At 42.4% G+C, this 20,059-nt stretch overlaps 1 protein-coding gene across 2 annotated transcripts; it reads left to right on the forward strand.

Moving 5' to 3' along the window:
• The first annotated feature begins 6,641 nt into the window (after nucleotides 1–6,641).
• Nucleotides 6,642–16,175, forward strand: fbxw2 (F-box and WD repeat domain containing 2). 2 transcript variants are annotated; one of them, XM_068574887.1, is made up of 8 exons: nucleotides 6,642–7,439; nucleotides 8,453–8,745; nucleotides 9,802–10,024; nucleotides 11,277–11,471; nucleotides 12,323–12,456; nucleotides 13,474–13,560; nucleotides 13,648–13,817; nucleotides 14,819–16,175. In XM_068574887.1, exons 1-8 carry the CDS (start codon nucleotides 7,361–7,363, stop codon nucleotides 15,105–15,107), a joined length of 1,470 nt encoding a protein of 489 aa, XP_068430988.1. In that variant the 5' UTR covers nucleotides 6,642–7,360; the 3' UTR covers nucleotides 15,108–16,175. The 2 variants fall into 2 exon arrangements, with proteins under 2 accessions (XP_068430988.1, XP_068430989.1); XM_068574888.1 differs by having other exon boundaries at nucleotides 6,642–6,976.
• The last annotated feature ends 3,884 nt before the right edge of the window (nucleotides 16,176–20,059 follow it).

Here is a 20,059-nt window from a genome sequence, read left to right on the forward strand (position 1 = left end):
AAGTCTGGACTGCAGTCACGTTAAATGATGCACACATACATTTGTTCATTGTTTCCAGATCAAAAGCATGTATTTCAGAATAAAATGAGTGTATATTTGTGATTATCTCCACTGCTGCTGACGCAAACGGCATCATATTTTGTGTGTCCAGTTATGGCTAGTACATGCTCAAGGACCTTTTGTGGTTGCAGTGACTCAAACTTTCTCGAATCACCTTTTATTTCCTCTTTTACACTGCCATTGACAGCTTTCCGACTTCTCACTCACTACTTGGGTCGGTCTGGGCCGCTGGTGATGACACAGCTGAGCCGACCTCCGGCTGCTCGTCTGCGGCCAGAGAAACAGTGGGGAAACCATACTGACTGTCGACAGTATTTTGTTGTTTTTGATGGTGTGTTTGGCTAACAGCTAACAGCTATCAGCTAACAGCTACTGGCATTACACATACAGTGGAGTGCATTGTTGCTGCCTGAGCCTTTGCTCTGTGGCCAGATACACAGTTAGTGTTTTGTTTATTGCCCATCAACCTCACGTTTAAGCTTTCATTATCTAAAAATAGACTTGAACGCTCCAATCGCAGAGAGAGACACGATACAATCAGAGCGTATCTGTTGTGTGAGATGTGTGAGTTAAAAGATGTCTGAAACACTTGCAGGTGTATTCATTCAATCACACTTTGCAGCAGTGGCTCTGACTGCACCTTCCAGCTGACATGTGATCATCATCCCCTGTCTGATTCCAGCTCTGTTGGATGCTGCTTTCTGCTCCCATCTGTCTGTCTTTTGTCCAATACATGCAAAAAATATATCTTTATAAAAATAATTGCCTGGTTTTACAGCGGAGTGTCTGTGTTCAATCACATGATGATTGTCTAACTCGAGCCACGCTGTGCTGGTTACTTTCAACATGTTGAGTGAAGTGTATGTTAATTAGGCTATTTAACACAATGTTGGTATTTTCCCCTGTGAGGCAAGTCTAGATGGTTTATACCCAGTTTCCCTCTCGTATACATCACCTTCACCCTTACTGAAATATTATTGTTGAAATACCTTATGAGTTCACCAATTTCTCATGTGAATGTGTGTGTAGGTTCTGTCTTTGTGTTTCCCACCTTTTATCCAGAATGAGCTGGGTAAAAGGCTCCAGCTCCTACTGGACCACATGACCGCTTTCTCAGTATAAGGGTCAGAAAATGAAAAAAGAATGGATGAAAAAAGAAACATGAACAGTAAAGCAGCATTTTAAAGACAAAATATCTACAAATTGTCTTTACATTCTCAGATAGTCTTTTAACTGAACGCATATTGGCCTAAATCCACCGGGTGTCCTTGTTTGAGCCAATCAGCTTCTGGCGCTTTGTTAACTTGTGCAGTCCAGTTAATCCAGGACGGGTTTTAGTGTCTTCAGCAGCTTTAGTGGCTCCTTTGTAGCATGGAGCTTAGCAGTCAGACATCCATCACTTAGCCTGTTAGAGACTTGTTACCGCCCTTTACAAGCCCGAGTCCCCCCTCGCTCCCCTCTCCTCCCTGCCACCACCCACCCACGCACACACACACACACACACCCCCATCCCTTCTGAAACACCAGCTGTGCCTGACACCCAACAGCCCAACAGACAGATTTGCACCCATGAACTTTGTGTCACCTATAGTAACTGGCACATGATCAGGATATTGTGCATTGCGCATTTGGATAAACATGTGAATCATATTAAACTATATACAGGCATTCAACCAGAAAATAGCACAGGGATAAAAACCACCAATGGTCTTCGTTGGTGTGACGCTTCAGGTACCAGTTAGAATACAATCAAAAAGTGATGCTTGTGTAATAGTGTAGATCTGTGACTCTGTGGGCTTATTGGACACCAACACACCGTACAGCAGCCAAGACTGGACCTCACAGCTCTGGAACGCTATCAACAGTGATTGGAGCCTCGGTTTCAATCATCATGAGCTAAACAGTGTTCACCAAGAATGTGTGATTTTGATTTGATTGGCCAATTTGGGGTCTAAGATTTTGAAGCCTTGACCTTGTTTTAGGCTTTCGCCGTTCTTTTTTTTTTTTAAACCAGAAGTGAGCTGGGCGGGACATTTTTAGGCGACCGAAATATAACAATTCATTTTCATGAACTAAAAACACAGTTAACAGGATTAATGTTTCAAGATTAAAACATGGACAACTCCATGGTAGCAACCTTTTAATCACAGTAAGCTCCGCCCTAAAGCATACCCTGCATTATTGTCTATTTTACACAAAATGGGACCATCATTTACTAAATGAACATCATGCTATATGAAGAAGATTTGAAACTAGAGATTAAAACATAAACTCATGTTTATAATGTTCACTGAGGGAATACATGAAGAGAGAAGTAGAGTCACTTATATAGACTTCTATACAACCAGAGGAGTCGCCCCTTTGTGGTCAGGAGAGAGAATGCAGCTGTAACATATGAAGCATAGACTTCTATACAACCAGAGGAGTCGCACTCTGGTAGTCAGTAGAGATGATGCAGCTTTAACACATGAAGCATAGACTTCTATACAACCAGAGGAGCCGCCTCCTGGTGGTCAGGAGAGAGAATGCAGCTTTAACACATCAAGCATAGACTTCTATACAACCAGAGGAGTCGCCCCCTGGTGGTCAGGAGAGAGAATGCAGCTTTAACACATGAAGCATAGACTTCTATACAACCAGAGGAGCCACCCTCTGGTGGTCAGGAGAGAGAATGCAGCTTTAACACATGAAGCATAGACTTCTATACAACCAGAGGAGTCACCCTCTGGTGGTCAGGAGAGAGAATGCAGCTTTAACACATGACGCATGGACTTCTATACAACCAGAGGAGTCACACCCTAGTGGTCAGGAGAAAGAATGCAAGTACACACATTGACTTAACTTTTTGGAACTGGATGTTTGGTGCCTGAATTCAAACGACTACCTGAAAATAAGCAAGGATAAAAACTAAACACGAATATTCTAAGAATATTAGCAGTACGGGAGAAAATGTATCTTAAAGGTGTTCATGTTAGTTGCCCAATCAACAGGGTTCATTCCCTTAGGAGCACGAATGTTTGACTTTTGATGGTAGGGACATGTGAGAGGATGGCTTAGTGTTTAAAGGGCTCATCTTTTGGGAACATAAAAGTTGCAGAAAGGTTTAATGGCAACCTGCATTTAACACTTTTAAATGTGAAAAAGTGGAAATATTGGTGTGATGGCAGGATTAGTGGAGAGGTGAGTGTAATTAAACACGGAACGGAGAGGGTCAACGTTGTGAAGCTCAGGGCAGCTGATCCAGGGTCAGTTGCCAGACAGCACACAGCCCAACATGTTCGTCCCTGCTACTGTTTTATCACAGAACAACTTCCAGTCTAGCGGTAAAACGTACCGTAACACAAGTGTTCTTTCAGTTGGCGAGGTGACACGAATGCAAGCTGTGCGAAAACACACAATGAGACATGCCTGACGCAGCAGAGGGAAAAGGCCTCTGCGGCGGATCTGCTGTTCTGTCCTTGAGAGGTTCCTCCTTAATCAGCGATAGATACGAATGAAGTGGTGAACCGCACAAGCAGTGAGCAACCTAAATGGCGAGTTCACACCATCTATCAGTCACCCATTATGTGGACTGGAAGACAACGCTCCTGACATCTTTGAGGTCAAGAGCTATTTAGACCGGATCAGTCTGCTTTTTGGGGTCAGCGTTCTGAGCAAGTTTCCTGTTCACCACAATGAGCTCATCAGGACATGACACTGTGCATGTTTGCAGAACAGCATGGACTCATGACTGTAAGCAGGGATATGTTAATGCTCGGCTGAAAGCTTGTGTTTTTTTTCCTTCTTGAGGTGTCAGAAGCACCTTCAATCTAATCAGAGTTCATTCGTGAATAAGACAGCCGGTCGGGATGCTGATGTGCCGGCCTCCTCTTAAGCTTCTGAACCGTCTGAGCACGTTTAAACTGTTCATATATATAGATTGAGCTGAACTGCTCGTCTCTTCAGATGTACTCAGAAACTGTTACTGGTGGCTGGAATTTATTAGAAATGTCCTATTTCCAGAACTGCCAGTGTTCCAGTTTTAAAACCAGATCAAAGTTGTATTTATTCACTCTGGTGTCGGGCTCAATACTGTTGGGACCGCGGTGTATTTTGTGCCTGGGGCCCCTTGCAGCTTAATGTGTCTACTGGTATAGGAAGGGCTCATGCTGATGTCTGAGTGGAGGAGGGACCTGTCAATCATCTATGATAAAGCACAGCTTACCGGAGTGATTTTTGCCCCTAAAAAAGGCCAACTGAGGCTGGTGAGAAAGTGAAAGTTGAGGTTGTTTTGCCCGGTTGTGCTTCCATGACTTGGCAGACACAAAGAGGAGTAAGAAGGGAGCCAGAGCAGTCACCCGCTTACCCAGAATTCCAGCATTAGCTGGAAGATTTGGACGCAAGCCCAGAAATGTGAACTGTTCGGGAAAACAAAAGAATACATAATCTGACCTAAGCCTCGCCCTCATAGACGAACATTTTTGGGTGAAGTGATGTACTGTATGATAAACTTTTTAGCTTTTAGTTAAAGTTAGTCCAATTGAAAGGTTTAATTCACATCATGTTGCTTTTCACGAGGTGAGTTTTTGAAAACAGAGCTCATTTTGTCACCTGACACACACAGACACACACGCACACACACACACACTCACAGACACACACGCACACACACACACACACACACACACACACACACACACACACACACACACACACACACACACACATACACAGACACACGTACACATATACACGCGCACACACACAGACACACACACACAGTAGTAGCAAGAGTACCTCAGATCTTTTGCCAAATTAATTATAAAAAACATATTTCATCACCGTAGGGAACACACATGGTTATAAATATAGACAGGGCAGGTACAATCTAGAATAAAATGATATGCTTATAATTTATACACAATATAAATAAAGTATAAAAAATGTTTCAATCAAAAGAATGATATTGTATTTTTTTTGTATTTCTGTCACATCCAGATGTGCAATGAGGCTCGCTAGTTAATATAAATCTCTACTTGATCATGTGACGAGACGATACGAGATACGGTAGCTAGTTGGTAGTGACTTGCTAGTTCTTTTGATGTTGTAAACACTGGTCTTTCTACAGTGTGTGAGTCCTGATTGATGAGTGGACAATAATCATTGATTGATTTGGTCCATGTGGAGAAATGACATAGAAGTGACTTGATGTCAGGTTCCTGTGTTTTATAAAGAGAACCAAAAGGTATCATGTGCCAAAAGGGATTTGTGTTTTTGCTTTGCAGTTTTTTGATATAAGCTTTCTAAGTGACTTTGATTGTAATAAAGAAATATCAATAACAAAACTTTAAAAGCAGGTGAGTCTAAAAATGAGTAACTGAAAATCCAACACAGGACAACACATACAAAACAGGACCAGGTATAGGACATGGGCACAAGGGATATTTTGCAGCTTGACACACACCAGAGACTAAAGGCTGTGTCCCAGGATACCTCGTTGTCATACAATAGTCTGCAACATACTGATGAATTATTAAAAATCGTACACCTATTATGAATTGAATGAACTCATTTGAACCCGTACTGTGCCACAGTAGAATACAGTCTCTGATTAAACCAACACAATGACTAAGACATTGCTGCTCTAATGGTTAATGAGCTCTTTTTAAAGTAGCACTGAATTCAGAAACTATTCATTTATTAAAAATGTAAAATGGTGTCATTATCTAAATGCTTATCTAAATGGAGGTCGGACTGGGTTCTTTTCATCTCTAGGTGGCGCACTGTTCTACAAATCTTTAAAATAATGAGGCAGCATCTTTAAATATTACAGCAAACAGAACGTGAACGACAACAGTGAACGGAGGAAACAGAAATGAAAAACCAAAAAGTACAATTCTATTGTAGCCAAGCAACTTTCAATTCTATCATGAATTCATCATTTTAACACTTGATAAGGAAGTACAATTATGAACAGCTATCTATGACATTTTTATTTTGAACTGTGTTTTTTTTTAAATAATTGATAAAAAAATAAGGTCTACATAACGTTACATGCGAGTACGAATGTCCGTTAGTTGTGTGCCCTCTGGTGGTAATTATTCTCCATCACAGTAAGCTACTGTACTCGTGACATATTGCTCTCTCGCGTGATTTATTATGTCTGGAAAAAAAAGTTGTCGGTGCACCGCGGGCAGCAAATTATATGTTGGTTCCACTACACTTCGAGATAAACCACAACGACCAAACACCTGCTCCCTGGCCTGTCGCCACGGTGGAACCACCAGGAGTGAGAACGGTAGCCCCTGTCACATATTTCTCACCGTTCCACATTGTCCGTGACACCGGAAGCTAGTTTACCTGTATATTGGGATTGGAAAAGCCCGCAGCTTTGTCTTACAGGTGAATTAGGACCGATGAACAGATATGCTAAGGCCACTACCCTCTAAAACAGAAATAAATGTATCACTTTTTCCTTATAAAAGACACATACGGAAATAATGTAGGAGTACCTTTATGAATATGTCCGTTTGTTTTTGGAAAATAATTAAATACTCATATGCCCTCTCCTGTAAGACAAAGCTGAGGGTGAAGGTGTAGCCTGGGATTGGATAGCGTTACCATTATCTTTTGGTTTTCATGCTGTCAGAACAGAACTCCTATCCTTCTTCACTACTACGCAAAAACTCCCCGCATAGGAAATGAATACTGCATAAATGAAGACTACCGTTATTCTATTAGGGACACTATGTAATTCACAACTAACAGAATTAATTCCTCACGTCATGGGGGTTAGCTAGCGTTAGCTGCGAAGCTAGGTTACTTGGACAATCCTTTCAACTTGCTTGCTGACAGGTTAGCTTACGACAGCTAACGTCGCTATGTGAACTAAGTAAGCCAGGAAAGTGGCGATAAAGAAACTACCTGCAACTCTCTGGTTGGTGGACATTTTAAGTTAACATGTTTAAATGCAACTTCATTTGCTGGCGGTGGCGCGGACTGTCCGTTGGTTATTCTGGATGTTACTAAGAGCTAACTTGACATTAAATTGTAGTGGTGTTACGTTACTTAGCTAACGTTTGCTACAGAAGTTGCTAGCTAGCCAGGTCGCTAAATTCGCCTGAACGTGATTGACAGCACTTTACTACAGCTATTCGAGTACAGTCGTAACCAAACCACAAGCCATTGTACATATTATCTTCAACGTATTCCCTCTGGATATATGTCTGGCTCATTGAACTATTACAAATGTGTTTGTGAAGAATTCATAGTCATAAAGCCTGAACGGCACACCGCTGAAACCACGTAACATATTGTGAATATGAAAGCGAGGGAACGGAGACACAAACATGACGGCATAAATCCGTTACCAGCAAATGTTTGGCAATTTGACTTGACAGGTGATTGAAATGCTAATGAATTTTAAAATGGTCATTTGGTAAACCCATTTTTGTGATGGACACATCATAATAAGTCATTTTCATTTGTATGTACGTTGTGATGTTGCTGTGTATAGTTGTCATCCAAGATGGTTCAAGAGATTGTAATTATGTAACACAGGATGGGTCAAACCCTTGTTTTTATTATTGTTGGGCAATTTTCAGAAAAATATAAGAACCATTGGTAAATTGCACAATTTATAAATCAGTTATACTGCAAGAATTTTTTTTTAACACTACTAAAGTGTTGTTTATTGGTGCGCCCACATATTAGAAAACATATTCCTGTCTGCTGCTCTAAAATTTAATTGAAAACACTCAGTACTTCTAAACTCTGATAAAGTACATGGCCGAAGTGCCCACTTCAAATGTGAATCTGTGAATTAGCTAATTTAAAACAGGTAGAAATGGCCAAGTATTGGTTTCTGCTCATGGTCTTAGCGCCCACTTAAAAGAGTCCAATGCGAATATATTATGTAAATCTGTCTATTGAGTTTTAACCCACAGAACAATATCTGTTTCTGTGCCTATAGGCGGAGACCGATTTCACTCAAGTTAATTGACAGCTAGTGTTTAAACTAGGATGTGTAAAAGAAAGAAATTTCCCAAAAAGCTGCAGTGGGCATGCAGCTGTAGATGATCGAGTGATCAGCTGCATGATAATGCTTCACTTCACATATTGAATCTGCATTGTACAATTGTATTTAATTAAATTGTCTGTTAAAGAACATATTTACAGGTTAGAATTGATTATAAACCAATCACAATTTTATTTTTAAGTAAAAGTGACACATTTGTTATAACCTCTCAAAGATGAGGCAAACAGAACATCTTTGGCTTTTTAACTATGTCAGAACAAACATATTGGAATACATGAAGTTATTCCAAAACACATTATTTATCAGATTGCTTCTCCAGATACTTAAGTCAATTTATGCATGTATAATCGCCATCACCCTGCATTGTTCCTACAGGTGTTGCAGGTCGCTCTCATGTGCCCATGGAGAAGGCAGCCTTCGAGAGGTGGCTGGAGTCAGTCTCTGCCACTTTCCTTACTCTGAACGACCAGCAGCGCAACCAGTCTCTGGACCACCTCATTTCTTTAAGCGGTGCCGTTCAGCTCCGTCATCTGTCGAATGGACTGGAGACACTGCTCAAGCGGGACTTCCTGCGCCTCCTTCCCCTGGAGCTGGCCTTCTACCTGATCCAATGGCTGGATCCTGAGACCCTGCTCGTCTGCTGCCGGGTCTGCAAACAGTGGAATAAGGTGAATGTCGTGCTTCCTGACATCTGGTTATGTAGTCCTTCAATAATCAATGAGCTGTTTACGGGTAGGATCTGAATAGTTTAAACCAGACATTCAATGCACTGACTGATTTATAGCAACACATGTGCTGTAAATAACACATAACCTGTTTATTTATTGAATTAAAAACTGGACAACCATTATCTGGCAATTAAATAACATGAATAACAATAATACATTTTATTTAAGATGTGTTAAAAAACACACACTGAACATCCATCAATTATCATCCGCTTATCCGGGTTGGGTCACGGTGGCAGCAGGCCCGGCAGGCCGACCCAGGCTTCCTTCTCACCAGCAACATTTTCCAGCTCATTGTGGGGGATCCCGAGGCGTTGCCAGGCCAGCCGGGAGATATAATCGTTTCAACGTGTCCTGGGTCTTTCCCAGGGCCTCCTACCACTTGGATGTGCCTGGAATACCTCTAATTGGAGGACACTGTACAAAGGAGATAAAATAGAGCAAATCATTGGCACATGTACAGTTTGTGAGGTATCCTGGTAACTTTACTTTGATGGCAATGTGCCACAGAGTATTGAAAGCTGCCATCAAATGCCTGGTCAGACTCGTATTCTTATTGTCCGCTTCGATACAGTTGCTTGTCTTTCGTCATTTTGAGAACTGTGACTTCTTTTGTTAAATGAAGAAAAGTTTCTGTAGAAGAAGACGTCTGCATCTCATAATATACCAAAATTGTTTGGTATTTGTTAAGAAACTCAGGAATATTAGAATATTACAGAGTTATCACAGACATACAATGCCAATTTACATCATATAAATTCCTCTGATATACATGTTCATGTTGATCTTGTTCAGCATCTTTAACAGCTCATACTGATGATAATCATTAAGAACTCGTATAATATTATAGACAGAGCCAGAATCTAAAAACAATGTAAAGAAACTAACAAGTAGTGGCTAGCAGCTCACCCTTCCAGGTATTGAAAGTACTTGTCATTCATCCATACCAGTGTGTGAAGCGTTCCAACAATATAACGAGCCTTCGTCTCCTTGTAGTTGATCAACTCGTGCACGGAGGTGTGGCAGGGCGTGTGTCGGGAGCTGGGCTGGAGGATCGACGAGTCCATTCAGGACGCGCCACACTGGAAGGCGGTCTACCTGAAGGCCAAACTGCGTATGGTGCAGCTGCAGGATCAGGAGGCCTTCGAGACGTCGTCCCTCATTGGCCACAGCGCTCGAGTATACGCCCTCTACTACAAGGACGGCCTCCTCTGCACAGGTACTGTACACAAGTGGGGTTCGGCTGTCTGCACAATGATTTCCAATAATTTTCTACATACTGTATCATTGATGAGGCCGATAACATTAGAGAGGTGCGACGGAGCCCGTTGGCTTTGATCCTGATGTAAATCCATCTAATGATTGGGGGAATGTTAAATTTGAACGGCATACTTCATTTTCAGCATTCTTATGTTATTGTTGTGCATTTGCTTCAAGTGTTTGGTTTGCCTCAGCAGCAAAGTGATGTTGCACCACAAAAGGACACCGGACATTTCTCAGCTCTAAGTCTGAAAAGCATTTTGCCTCATTGAAATGAGCCTCTTTCCTGTTGCACGTACCTCACACATGAGCCTCAAACCAAACAGAGACCTAAAAGTGCTATTTAACTTTCCCAGTGTGAACACTACTGATAACCCCTGCTCCCTACCCTCCACCTGCTAACCCCTGCTCCCTACCCTCCACCTGCTAACCCCTGCTCCCTACCCTCCACATGCTAACCCCTGCTCCCTACCCTCCACATGCTAACCCCTGCTCCCTACCCTCCACCTGCTAACCCCTGCTCCCTACCCTCCACATGCTAACCCCTGCTCCCTACCCTCCACCTGCTAACCCCTGCTCCCTACCCTCCACATGCTAACCCCTGCTCCCTACCCTCCACCTGCTAACCGCTGCTCCTTACCCTCCACATGCTAACCCCTGCTCCCTACCCTCCACATGCTAATCCCTTGGGATTGTTTGTTTTGTTTGCTCCATTGTCTTTCTATTTAGTTTTTGTTTTGTTTTGTTTGTCTCTGTCCTGTATAAAGCATCTTTGAGCATCTTGATAAGCGGTATATAAAATGTATGCATTATTATTATAGGCAATAAGCATTCAGCGCTCAGACAAAATTAGCGCTTTCTGAAACGAGGTGAAACCTTTCATAAAGTGATAAAGTGCACGGGACACAAGATGTCCACGTACAACATGCAACCCTACCTACTTTCCTCAGTGACTCCATGACTTTAGCTTTGGTTTGGTTGTATCTTTCCACTTCTTGGGCCTGTGTCGAGGTATTGGAACACGGCACAAACTGTGTGTTGGTTTGCTGCATCTGGACTCATTCTAGAAACAGGAAGTCTAAGGGACTGCTGCTGCTGCATTTGACCCGTTGAGCATATTTGACCTCCATCCCTGAGTCTGGATGGACGGTTGGAGCGGCGGGTCCGAGCTCAAAACAGTAAAAGCAGGCGTCCTCTTTCTTGTTTTGCAGGATCCGACGACCTCTCTGCCAAGCTGTGGGACGTGCGCACCGGGCAGTGCATCTATGGAATACAGACACACACCTGTGCCACGGTGAAATTCGATGAACAGAAGCTGGTGACCGGGTCCTTTGACAACACTATTGCATGCTGGGAGTGGAGCACGGGAGCTAAAATCCAGCAGTTCCGTGGCCACACAGGAGCAGGTTGGTTTAAACATTCAGCAAACATCTTTTATGGACTACTTACAGCACATCATTCCAGTTTACAGTGTTGAAGTATTTATAAAAAATACACAGGTGTACGCGCAAAAATCTAAATCAGCCAAATATGATATGACTAATAAATGTGTGACTGGTTTTGTGTTTATCAGGTTAAGAAGTCCTAAAAGGCATTGAACTTATATTAAAATATGGCCTCAGATAGTTCTGAAATGTATTTGACCAATGTCTTAGAAGTCTTAAAAATGCTAAGACATTAAAAGAAAGATTTAATGTTTTTGTTTTTTTCTGATGTTGCATCATTCATTCACAAAATAGTCTTCAAAATGTTTTAATGAATCCTTTCGCATTAACGTTACACTGTTAAGTATCATGAAACCAACAACACTCATTTTAGTTTTCAGACGGGATGCTCCGAGTATTTCCAGTCTGCACGCTGTACACTGGACCTGCAAATTCACTACAACTTGTCTGATCAACTAGATCTGGTGGCATGGCTGTACTCTCCGTGCTAAACGTTATTCAAACTCAGCAAGTGAGAGAGAGAAAATATCAAACAAGCTGCTCTCCTCCTCCCGGAGACAAAACAATCTTGTTAGATGGTACAACTCACGTCAAACCTGAAGCAAGTAATGTCGCTTCATGTTTCTTCTGTCTTTGTGTTTATTATCTTTAAAATTGTGGCTATTGTTACAATGGTCTCTAATTAAAGTACAATACTACATGTTTGAAGTGCAAGCAGCCGTTTACCAATAATTTGAACATTAGTTCATGTTATAATTTGACTTTTTGATGAATGTGATTTGTTTTAAAAGACACCTGTTGTGTGTGCTCAGTCTTCAGTGTGGACTACAATGACGAGCTGGACGTGCTGGTCAGCGGCTCTGCAGACTTCACAGTGAAGGTCTGGGCTTTGTCCGCCGGCGCCTGCCTCAACACTCTGACCGGACACACGGAGTGGGTCACCAAGGTCAGCCCGTCTCCCCGCTGGTGTTATTCCTGCTTTCATTCAATAACACATTGAGTTCAATACATGTATCGCTCCCAGCTGCCTTTGTTCTGTGTTTACAGTCTGAGGAATGTGTTCGCTCCTCACTGTTATGAACGCTTTAAGAACACTAAGCGGCTCCCATCGCATTCCTCTCTCTGTGGCTTTGATTCTCACTGTAATATATTTGATCAGTAATTTATGGCTGGAAGCAGAGAGAACTCAAACACGTCTTTAGTGCAGTTTAATTACACAGTTAGAATGCTATAAATTATGACAAAAGTTGAACTTCTTTGATTATCTATTTTACACAAATGGAAAACAATGGAAGCTTTGTTTCGGTTGCTTTTTCTGAGGTAAGCCTGCAGGACTGTCTTAAATCTGACTATTATGGTCTCTGGCCGCAATAAACGGGTGTAGTTTGGCCGATTGTTTACTGAAAACAGGCTTTTCCATCCCGCCGGCGGGGTTCAGGGTTGACTAACGGGTCTGTACCGAATACAAGCCAAATACGGTTGACGTTTAGAATTCTACATCAACATTCAAATGTAGCAGTCTCCTTTTTCTTTTGTGACTCATTCTGTTTAAAGCTGGCGTTTGTGCAGTGTCACATAGAAATCAGGCGCCACGACTGTTGATGGTTTTATACTTTTTGTAGAACTAGACTCCAGTGGTGCCGGGTGACAGAAAAAACATTCAGAGTGAGTTACTAATAACAGAAACATTGCTGTTTCTTTAAGTATTCATCAAAGAAAGTTGATTTAATAAAATATCTGATCAGTAATTTGATTCATCACTTTATTCAAACTGATGATTTTCATAATATGATGGTGATATGATATCATAAAATTTGTCGACAAACATTCAAAGCTTTATTCAAAAACCTAAATAAAAGCTTCGACGGACAAAACCCCTAAAAGTCCCTCAGTACAGCCGGCAGAGTTACACCATGAGGCCGAGTGTGTTGAACCCTGTGTGTGTTCTGGTTCTCTCCACCAGGTACTCCTCCAGAAAAGCGAGGTGGAGTCCATGGTGCACAGTCCTGGGGATCACATCCTCCTCAGTGCTGATAAGTATGAAATTAAGGTAACGCGTCCCCTGTTTTCACCCTTTAAGAGTAAAGAGTTGTTGATCGCTGCTTTGGTGAGTGCTGAGTGACCGCTGTGCCTGCAGGTCTGGCCTCTGGGCAGAGAGATCAACTGCACGTGTTTGAAGACGCTGTCGGTGTCGGAGGACCGCAGCATCGGCCTGCAGCCTCGCCTGCAGTTCGACGGGCGCTACATCGTCTGCAGCTCCGACCTCGGGGTCTACCAGTGGGACTTTGCCAGTTTTGAGGTTCTCAGGTAAAAAAAAAAAAATAGTGCGAGTTAAAAAAGACGCTTGTGTCATTAGGAACAAGCTGGACAGTGCGGCGACTGCAGGCGCTGCGAGTTCAAATGCTGCGTAAACTGTGTAGTGAGGAGGAGCTGTGAAGAGAGAGGGGACGTAACTTTCTCTTTCCAATAATATAAGTTGACTCTCAGTCTATTCAACAATCTTTTGCCATCGTTGTAGTTCTAAAAACCCACAAGTCATCAGTCAAGGGGGGAACTTTTACAATCAGGATTCAAAATAAATTTGAAGCTTTCTGATTAAAACACTTACTAGCCAGAAATATTACTATTGTCATCTTGGTCTTTAGAGTATATCATATATATTATAGGAGTGTGTAATAATTATGGTAGTAACAGTAACTGTATACAGACATATTATATATATATATACATATATATATATATATATATATATATATATATATATATATATATATATATATATATATATATATATATATAGATAGAATAATCACTTAAGAGGAATTAACAATTACAATTAAAGGACAGAGTAATAATAGTTTTTGTATGTTCAGTCTTTACTTCCCTCATGGATTTTCCTTGTTGACAGCATCTTATTTAATACACAAATAATATTGAAAACCACACATGTAGTCAAAGGGAAGGTTCCAGTGATTATTAAAAACTCCAGATCTTTTTTTTCATATTGCTAATTAATCATCATCTGAACTGTATTAAAAAAAATGGTGAGACTACAAAATAAATAACTGAACGACGTTTATTCATCATACAGCACTTGGCGGGTAAGTTGTAATGTCTTGAATAAAGGGTTGATCATGCTAAAAAAACAATTAGGATATAAATAAAACAAACACTGTTGTGTGGTACAAGTATAAAGTTTCCTCTTCATTATCCTTCAGTTTGCTTGGTATCATGTTGACAAGAACATGGAACGTTCTGAGTGTAAAAGTGCTCCTAGAACTCTGACTCCAGCGTGCTTCTCCCCTCAGGGTGATCAAGACGCAGGACCCAGCTAACCTGTCCCTGCTCAGCTTCGGCGAGGTGTTCGCGCTCCTTTTCGACAACCACTTCCTGTACGTGATGGACCTGAGGACGGAGGCCATCTCGGGCCGCTGGCCTCTTCCGGCCTACAGGAAATCCAAACGGGGTTCCAGCTTCCTGGCCGGCGTGACGTCCTGGCTCAACGGCCTGGACGGGGACAATGACTCAGGACTGGTGTTTGCCACCAGCATGCCCGACCATAGCATTCACTTAGTACTGTGGAAGGAGAACGGATAGACGCACGCCGGCTCCGCCAGACCGCTAGGACACGAGCCGCCACCACGCACGCTCTGGAAAACAAACCTTAACAGCCCACGAGGGTCTCACGTGGACCTAAGCGTTTAGTTTTCATCCGTTTTCTTCCTCAGCATCCTCCTCGACACAGACATGAACATTCACACATGGACATGGAAGGCAAACCTCACACATGACGAAGCAGGTAGCGATGCGCTCCACCTGCTCTGGAGCGACCTGCGAACCTCGAGTTGGTCTTCTGGTCTCGGGCGAAGAAAGAGTTTTTAAGAACGCCAAGAAATATCAGCCATGACTAAAATGAAAACGGGCAACAACAGAAAAAAGGTTTTGCAATAAACACGATAAAAATGCTCTAGATTTTTAGCTCTTTGATCCGTTTGGCATCGAGCAGTGAGGATATTTGTAGCTGACCTTTAATCCATAGTGGAGTAATCGGACGATGCGTCCAACACCGCGAGGGTTCATGTAATTCACTGAATACGCTTTTCTGATGCTTTACGTGTCGGCGCGAAAAATGTGATGTGCCTTTTCAGTTCATTCAATGTTGCAGACTAGAACTCCAGAACCCCGGCTCACGCCAATGGCCGCACTGTAAATCTTACTTTTACCTTGATTTATTTGTTTGTTCTTCATATACAGTCTAAGATGTCTGTCATTTTATAGTTATCTACCTGACACAACATGCTTTTACAAATGATTGACTGTCAAGTTTATTTTTCTAATGCATTGCACAGCAGAGGAAGTGAACTTGGCAAGCAGTTGGTTTCTGCGCAAAGAAATTCCCATTTTTTTAAAGACGTGAGGTTTCCACTTTCCCATCAGAAAGTGCTTTTCCCCCTGAAGGTTTCATTGACGTATTCCTTCATATTAGGCCGGTTACAGACTGAAATGTACTCATGAGCACTGAATCTCCTTCATGACCCTCTAGTTCCTCTTGTATACGGACTGTATCGATGTCTCTCACACGGATTCTTGTACACGGCACATGTACAGACTGTTCGCAGGTTTAGGTTTTTTCAAATCTAATTAAAACACCACCAATATATTGTACTTTGTACTGTTGTCTGGCCAATGCACCACATTATATTCGCCCACCAGCACTCCATTTCAACTGAAGACACAGTAATACCATTTGTACATAAAGTGATGAATTGAAATGGGCCGGGGGTGTGAAGTGGGACATCACAGTGATTTGTCCTATCTCATAATAGTTCATTGTTTCAAGCGCCACAGTGTTATTTCACTCAATCTACTATTGCACTGTCATAGCTCTTCAGGCTCCTACATCAACCCACAACCAGCTTCAGGACTTTCAGTCCCTCGAATCAATAAATGCAGCAAATGCACCGAGTTGTGTATTTGGTCAAGCCACTGTTTTTGTGAGTCAGCATCATGCTACGGTGTTTAGAAGGTGAGTTAGCATCATGCTACGGTGTTTAGAAGGTGAGTTAGCATCATGCTACGGTGTTTAGAAGGTGAGTTAGCATCATGCTACAGTGTTTAGAAGGTGAGTTAGCATCATGCTACGGTGTTTAGAAGGTGAGTTAGCATCATGCTACAGTGTTTAGAAGGTGAGTTAGCATCATGCTACGGTGTTTAGAAATTTGAGTGCGCATCATGAGACATTGTTGAAAATTTGAGTCAGCGTCATACTACAGTGTTTAGAATGTGAGTCATTATCATAGGTTTTATTTTTAGCTGCGTTAGCAACGTGGGTTGAAGCACTGGCAAAACCACTTTGAGTGGTCAGAACCACTTTTGAGTGGTCAGCTCTTTATAAAGACAAACCAAGGGCATAAAGCTCTAGGGGCCCAAAACTACATGAGCAGGGCCCCTGATGGTTTTATACTTTGTGACTGATCTCGGTGCCCTGCCTCAGGTTGAGGCCCTGCAACCAAACCCAGCTGCAGGATCTTCATGTTGCTTCTCACTGTAATATATTATATGACTACAAGATAACAATCTGTAGGTTTGTTGCCGGTAGTTTTCTGACTGCTTTCTCCCAGAAGATTAGCCGGGGTTGGCCGGATGCTACAGTTGAACAGTGCTGGACAAGAGTAGTACAAGTACATTAGAGTATATTACAAGTACATTAGAATATATTACAGAGGCAACATAAAGTCAACAACGTTCTGTACACATTTTTATTCCCAGTTCAATGTCTGAAGCTGAATTACAGCAACACGTGCCATGGTAAGAAATAACTTATCAAAATGATCACAGACTGATAATCACAACCCGGCGGTCGTCTTTTTTCACAGTTACAATAGTAGAAATTTAGCACACGAGCAACACATGCAATGTCCCATAGAACACGATCCTCAGTGGAACCGGATCAAAACAGAAACATGTTCAGATCTGACAAATACACATATCAAAACGATCAAAAGGATACTTGTTGAAATACTTTGTGAAAACAGGCGATGGAATCATGTACAAATGGTTGCTGCAGCATACATTATATTTGGATAATCACTTGTAGAAATGCTACTGACGAGCGGCTGTTTTCTGACCTGTTGGTTCCAGAGTCCACATTTGTAAGAGTTGCATGTTGCTGCGCTCAAAACAAAAACATTTCCGTTATCAGGTTGATCTTATGGCTTCCCTTGAATATCAGGCAGACTGATCTTAGCACTGGTGTTTTGATTAATCTCTCAAAGATCCATCAGCATTGGCCATAAAAAAACATTGTAGACTAAAACAACTTACTGTATCGAGATCAGCCAATGAAAACCGAGGCAGCACGCAACCGACTCAGCATGAAGTCCAACGCTTAACAATCCACGTTATTGTACGGCAGAGTCTTGCAGATGTTTAGAGGAACACTTTGGCTTTCCATATACTTGCTGTTCATTCACTCCGCTGTCCTGCGTTGCTTTAGGGACGCTCGCTCAGAGGAAGCTGGTGTTCGGGGAGCAGTGAGCTGGATTACCAGACTTGGATTATATTGCACTAGTTGTGTGAGAGTTTGTAAATGCAGTTAATTAAAGACTTCATTGACTTCCATTCATCTTTTTTCTCAGTTTTTGGGTGGTGTAAATACTCCTTATGCCTGTGAAAGGTAACTTTCAGTCTACTGCTGACCTCACTTCATATCACTCACAACAATGGAAGAGAAATGAAGAGCACTCGCCATCTTTTTCTGTGATTTTAATACTTTATATGTTGTTGAGGGTCAACATGTCATTTTTACCTGGTGCAAAATCAGAAGTGCTCTCTTATCTGTGATCTCCTTATCATTAATATCACCATGTTGCATATCACCGAGCAGCACTGCTTCATGACAATATTTTGGATGACTTTGTAATTTGCTACATGAACACAGCAACCATACCTGTCGGGATTTGAATCCTACGTTTTTTTTGTGGTGTATAATTTCATACAGAATATTATCCACCCCTCCTCGTGGATGCAAAATAAAAGTCGGTAAGGAAAATAAAACAAAAGACGCTTCACAGACTTTTGAGGTCTTCCCCAGAGTCAGACGATAAGATCAATGTGAGGTTCATCTCCGTGCTAAAGATCACCCGGTCGGGTGTTCAGCCTCGCTGGTGGGACGGTGGCCTCCATACCAACACTACACCCTTCCTGATAACGTACTTTAAGAAATTGAATGATCTTTCCTATTTTTCCAATGACCTTAAGTTCTCAAAAATGTAGTGCTCTAAATGTCTGATACCAAGAACAAGTTTACAAGAGTATTAATCTGACCAGATATTCAATGCCAGTGTTTAGTACTTAGCAGTTATCAATACTGAATTATATCAACTCATTTTGGTCAATATGAAAAAGAAGAAGAATTGGGTATTGATACCCAGCCCTCTGCCCAGCCGAGGGTTGCCAGGTTTGAAACTAACCAGTGACTCTTAAATTGGTGACTAGCTTCAAGCCAAAAAGTAAATAAGATGCTGTGACCCTCCTCCTGTACCTCATCCTGCCGTGACCCTCGTCCTGACCCTCGTCCCGCTGTGACCTTCATCCCGCTGTGACCCTCCCGGTAGTTCGGCTGACACACCCTGAACATACATGCAGTCAGAAAGGAGTTTGGACAGTGGCGTGCTTGTTGCTGTTCGACTTACACGTCTGATTTCTGTTGCTCTGACGAACATTGTAAACCTCAGCCGGAGTGAGGACCCCTCATCGCGCTGCCCCGTGCAGTGTGCTTCTCTCTTATCACGATGGGGTTCATCTTCTCCCGATTTGCGGGCAGAAACTAAAATCTGCTCCTGCTGTGGTAAAGACTATGAGGAGATGAACCAACCTTTGGAGATCAGGAAGGCACAGAGCAGTGTGTCCTGTTGCTGTCTGAAGGTCTTTGCTGGCCCCCATCCACAGATCTGCAGCAGATCACGGAGCTGTGTGACGTCCTGTTTCATCACCCCGACCACAGAGAAACCCTCCAGCAGGACTAAGTGACTCCAGGTACGTCGCCTGTTGTCTGAGGTCACGAAATCCTTCCTCCTGCACTCCTGACAGACTGGGAGTAGCAGGTAGGGCTTGAGATAATCCCATCCACCACCAGGATAATGATGCACGGTACATCAACTGCATGTGCCTCATTCATCCATTTATCTTGGGATTCAGTGTCTTTGAGACACTTTGACATGGTGGAGAGGAGCTAAGCTTTCCCACTGCTCAGCATCCATCTCCTGAGCAACAGGACTGGAACCCAACGACTCCGCCTCAGGAGACCTGTCTGTTAGACTTCTCAATGTTGCAGACGACTCAAAGGTCCTCGGCTTCCGGACCAGATTAGTGGTTAAACAGCCAACGTTAGTCACAGTCCTGCAAGGCTCTGTGCTTAGACCAATTCTATTACCCTCGTCCAAGCGTCCTTCAGGCAATGTTACTAGAAAACATTCCACAACTTTCATTGATATGCAGACGATACCCAATTATGTCAATCAAACCCAGTGAAACCGACAAGCAAGGTC

Source organism: Clinocottus analis, unplaced genomic scaffold, assembly GCF_023055335.1.
Source record: "Clinocottus analis isolate CAN_PGR_092001 unplaced genomic scaffold, fCliAna1.0.p SCAF_13, whole genome shotgun sequence".
Classification (NCBI taxonomy): Eukaryota; Metazoa; Chordata; class Actinopteri; order Perciformes; family Cottidae; genus Clinocottus; species Clinocottus analis.

Coding starts and splice junctions, on each gene's coding strand:
- fbxw2 (XM_068574887.1), top strand. CDS start 7,361: ATGAAAGCGAGGGAACGGAGACACAAACATGACGGCATAAATCCGTTA. Junction 11,472..12,322: donor CCGTGGCCACACAGGAGCAG/GTTGGTTTAAAC, acceptor GTGTGTGCTCAG/TCTTCAGTGTGGACTACAAT. Junction 13,561..13,647: donor CTGATAAGTATGAAATTAAG/GTAACGCGTCCC, acceptor CTGTGCCTGCAG/GTCTGGCCTCTGGGCAGAGA.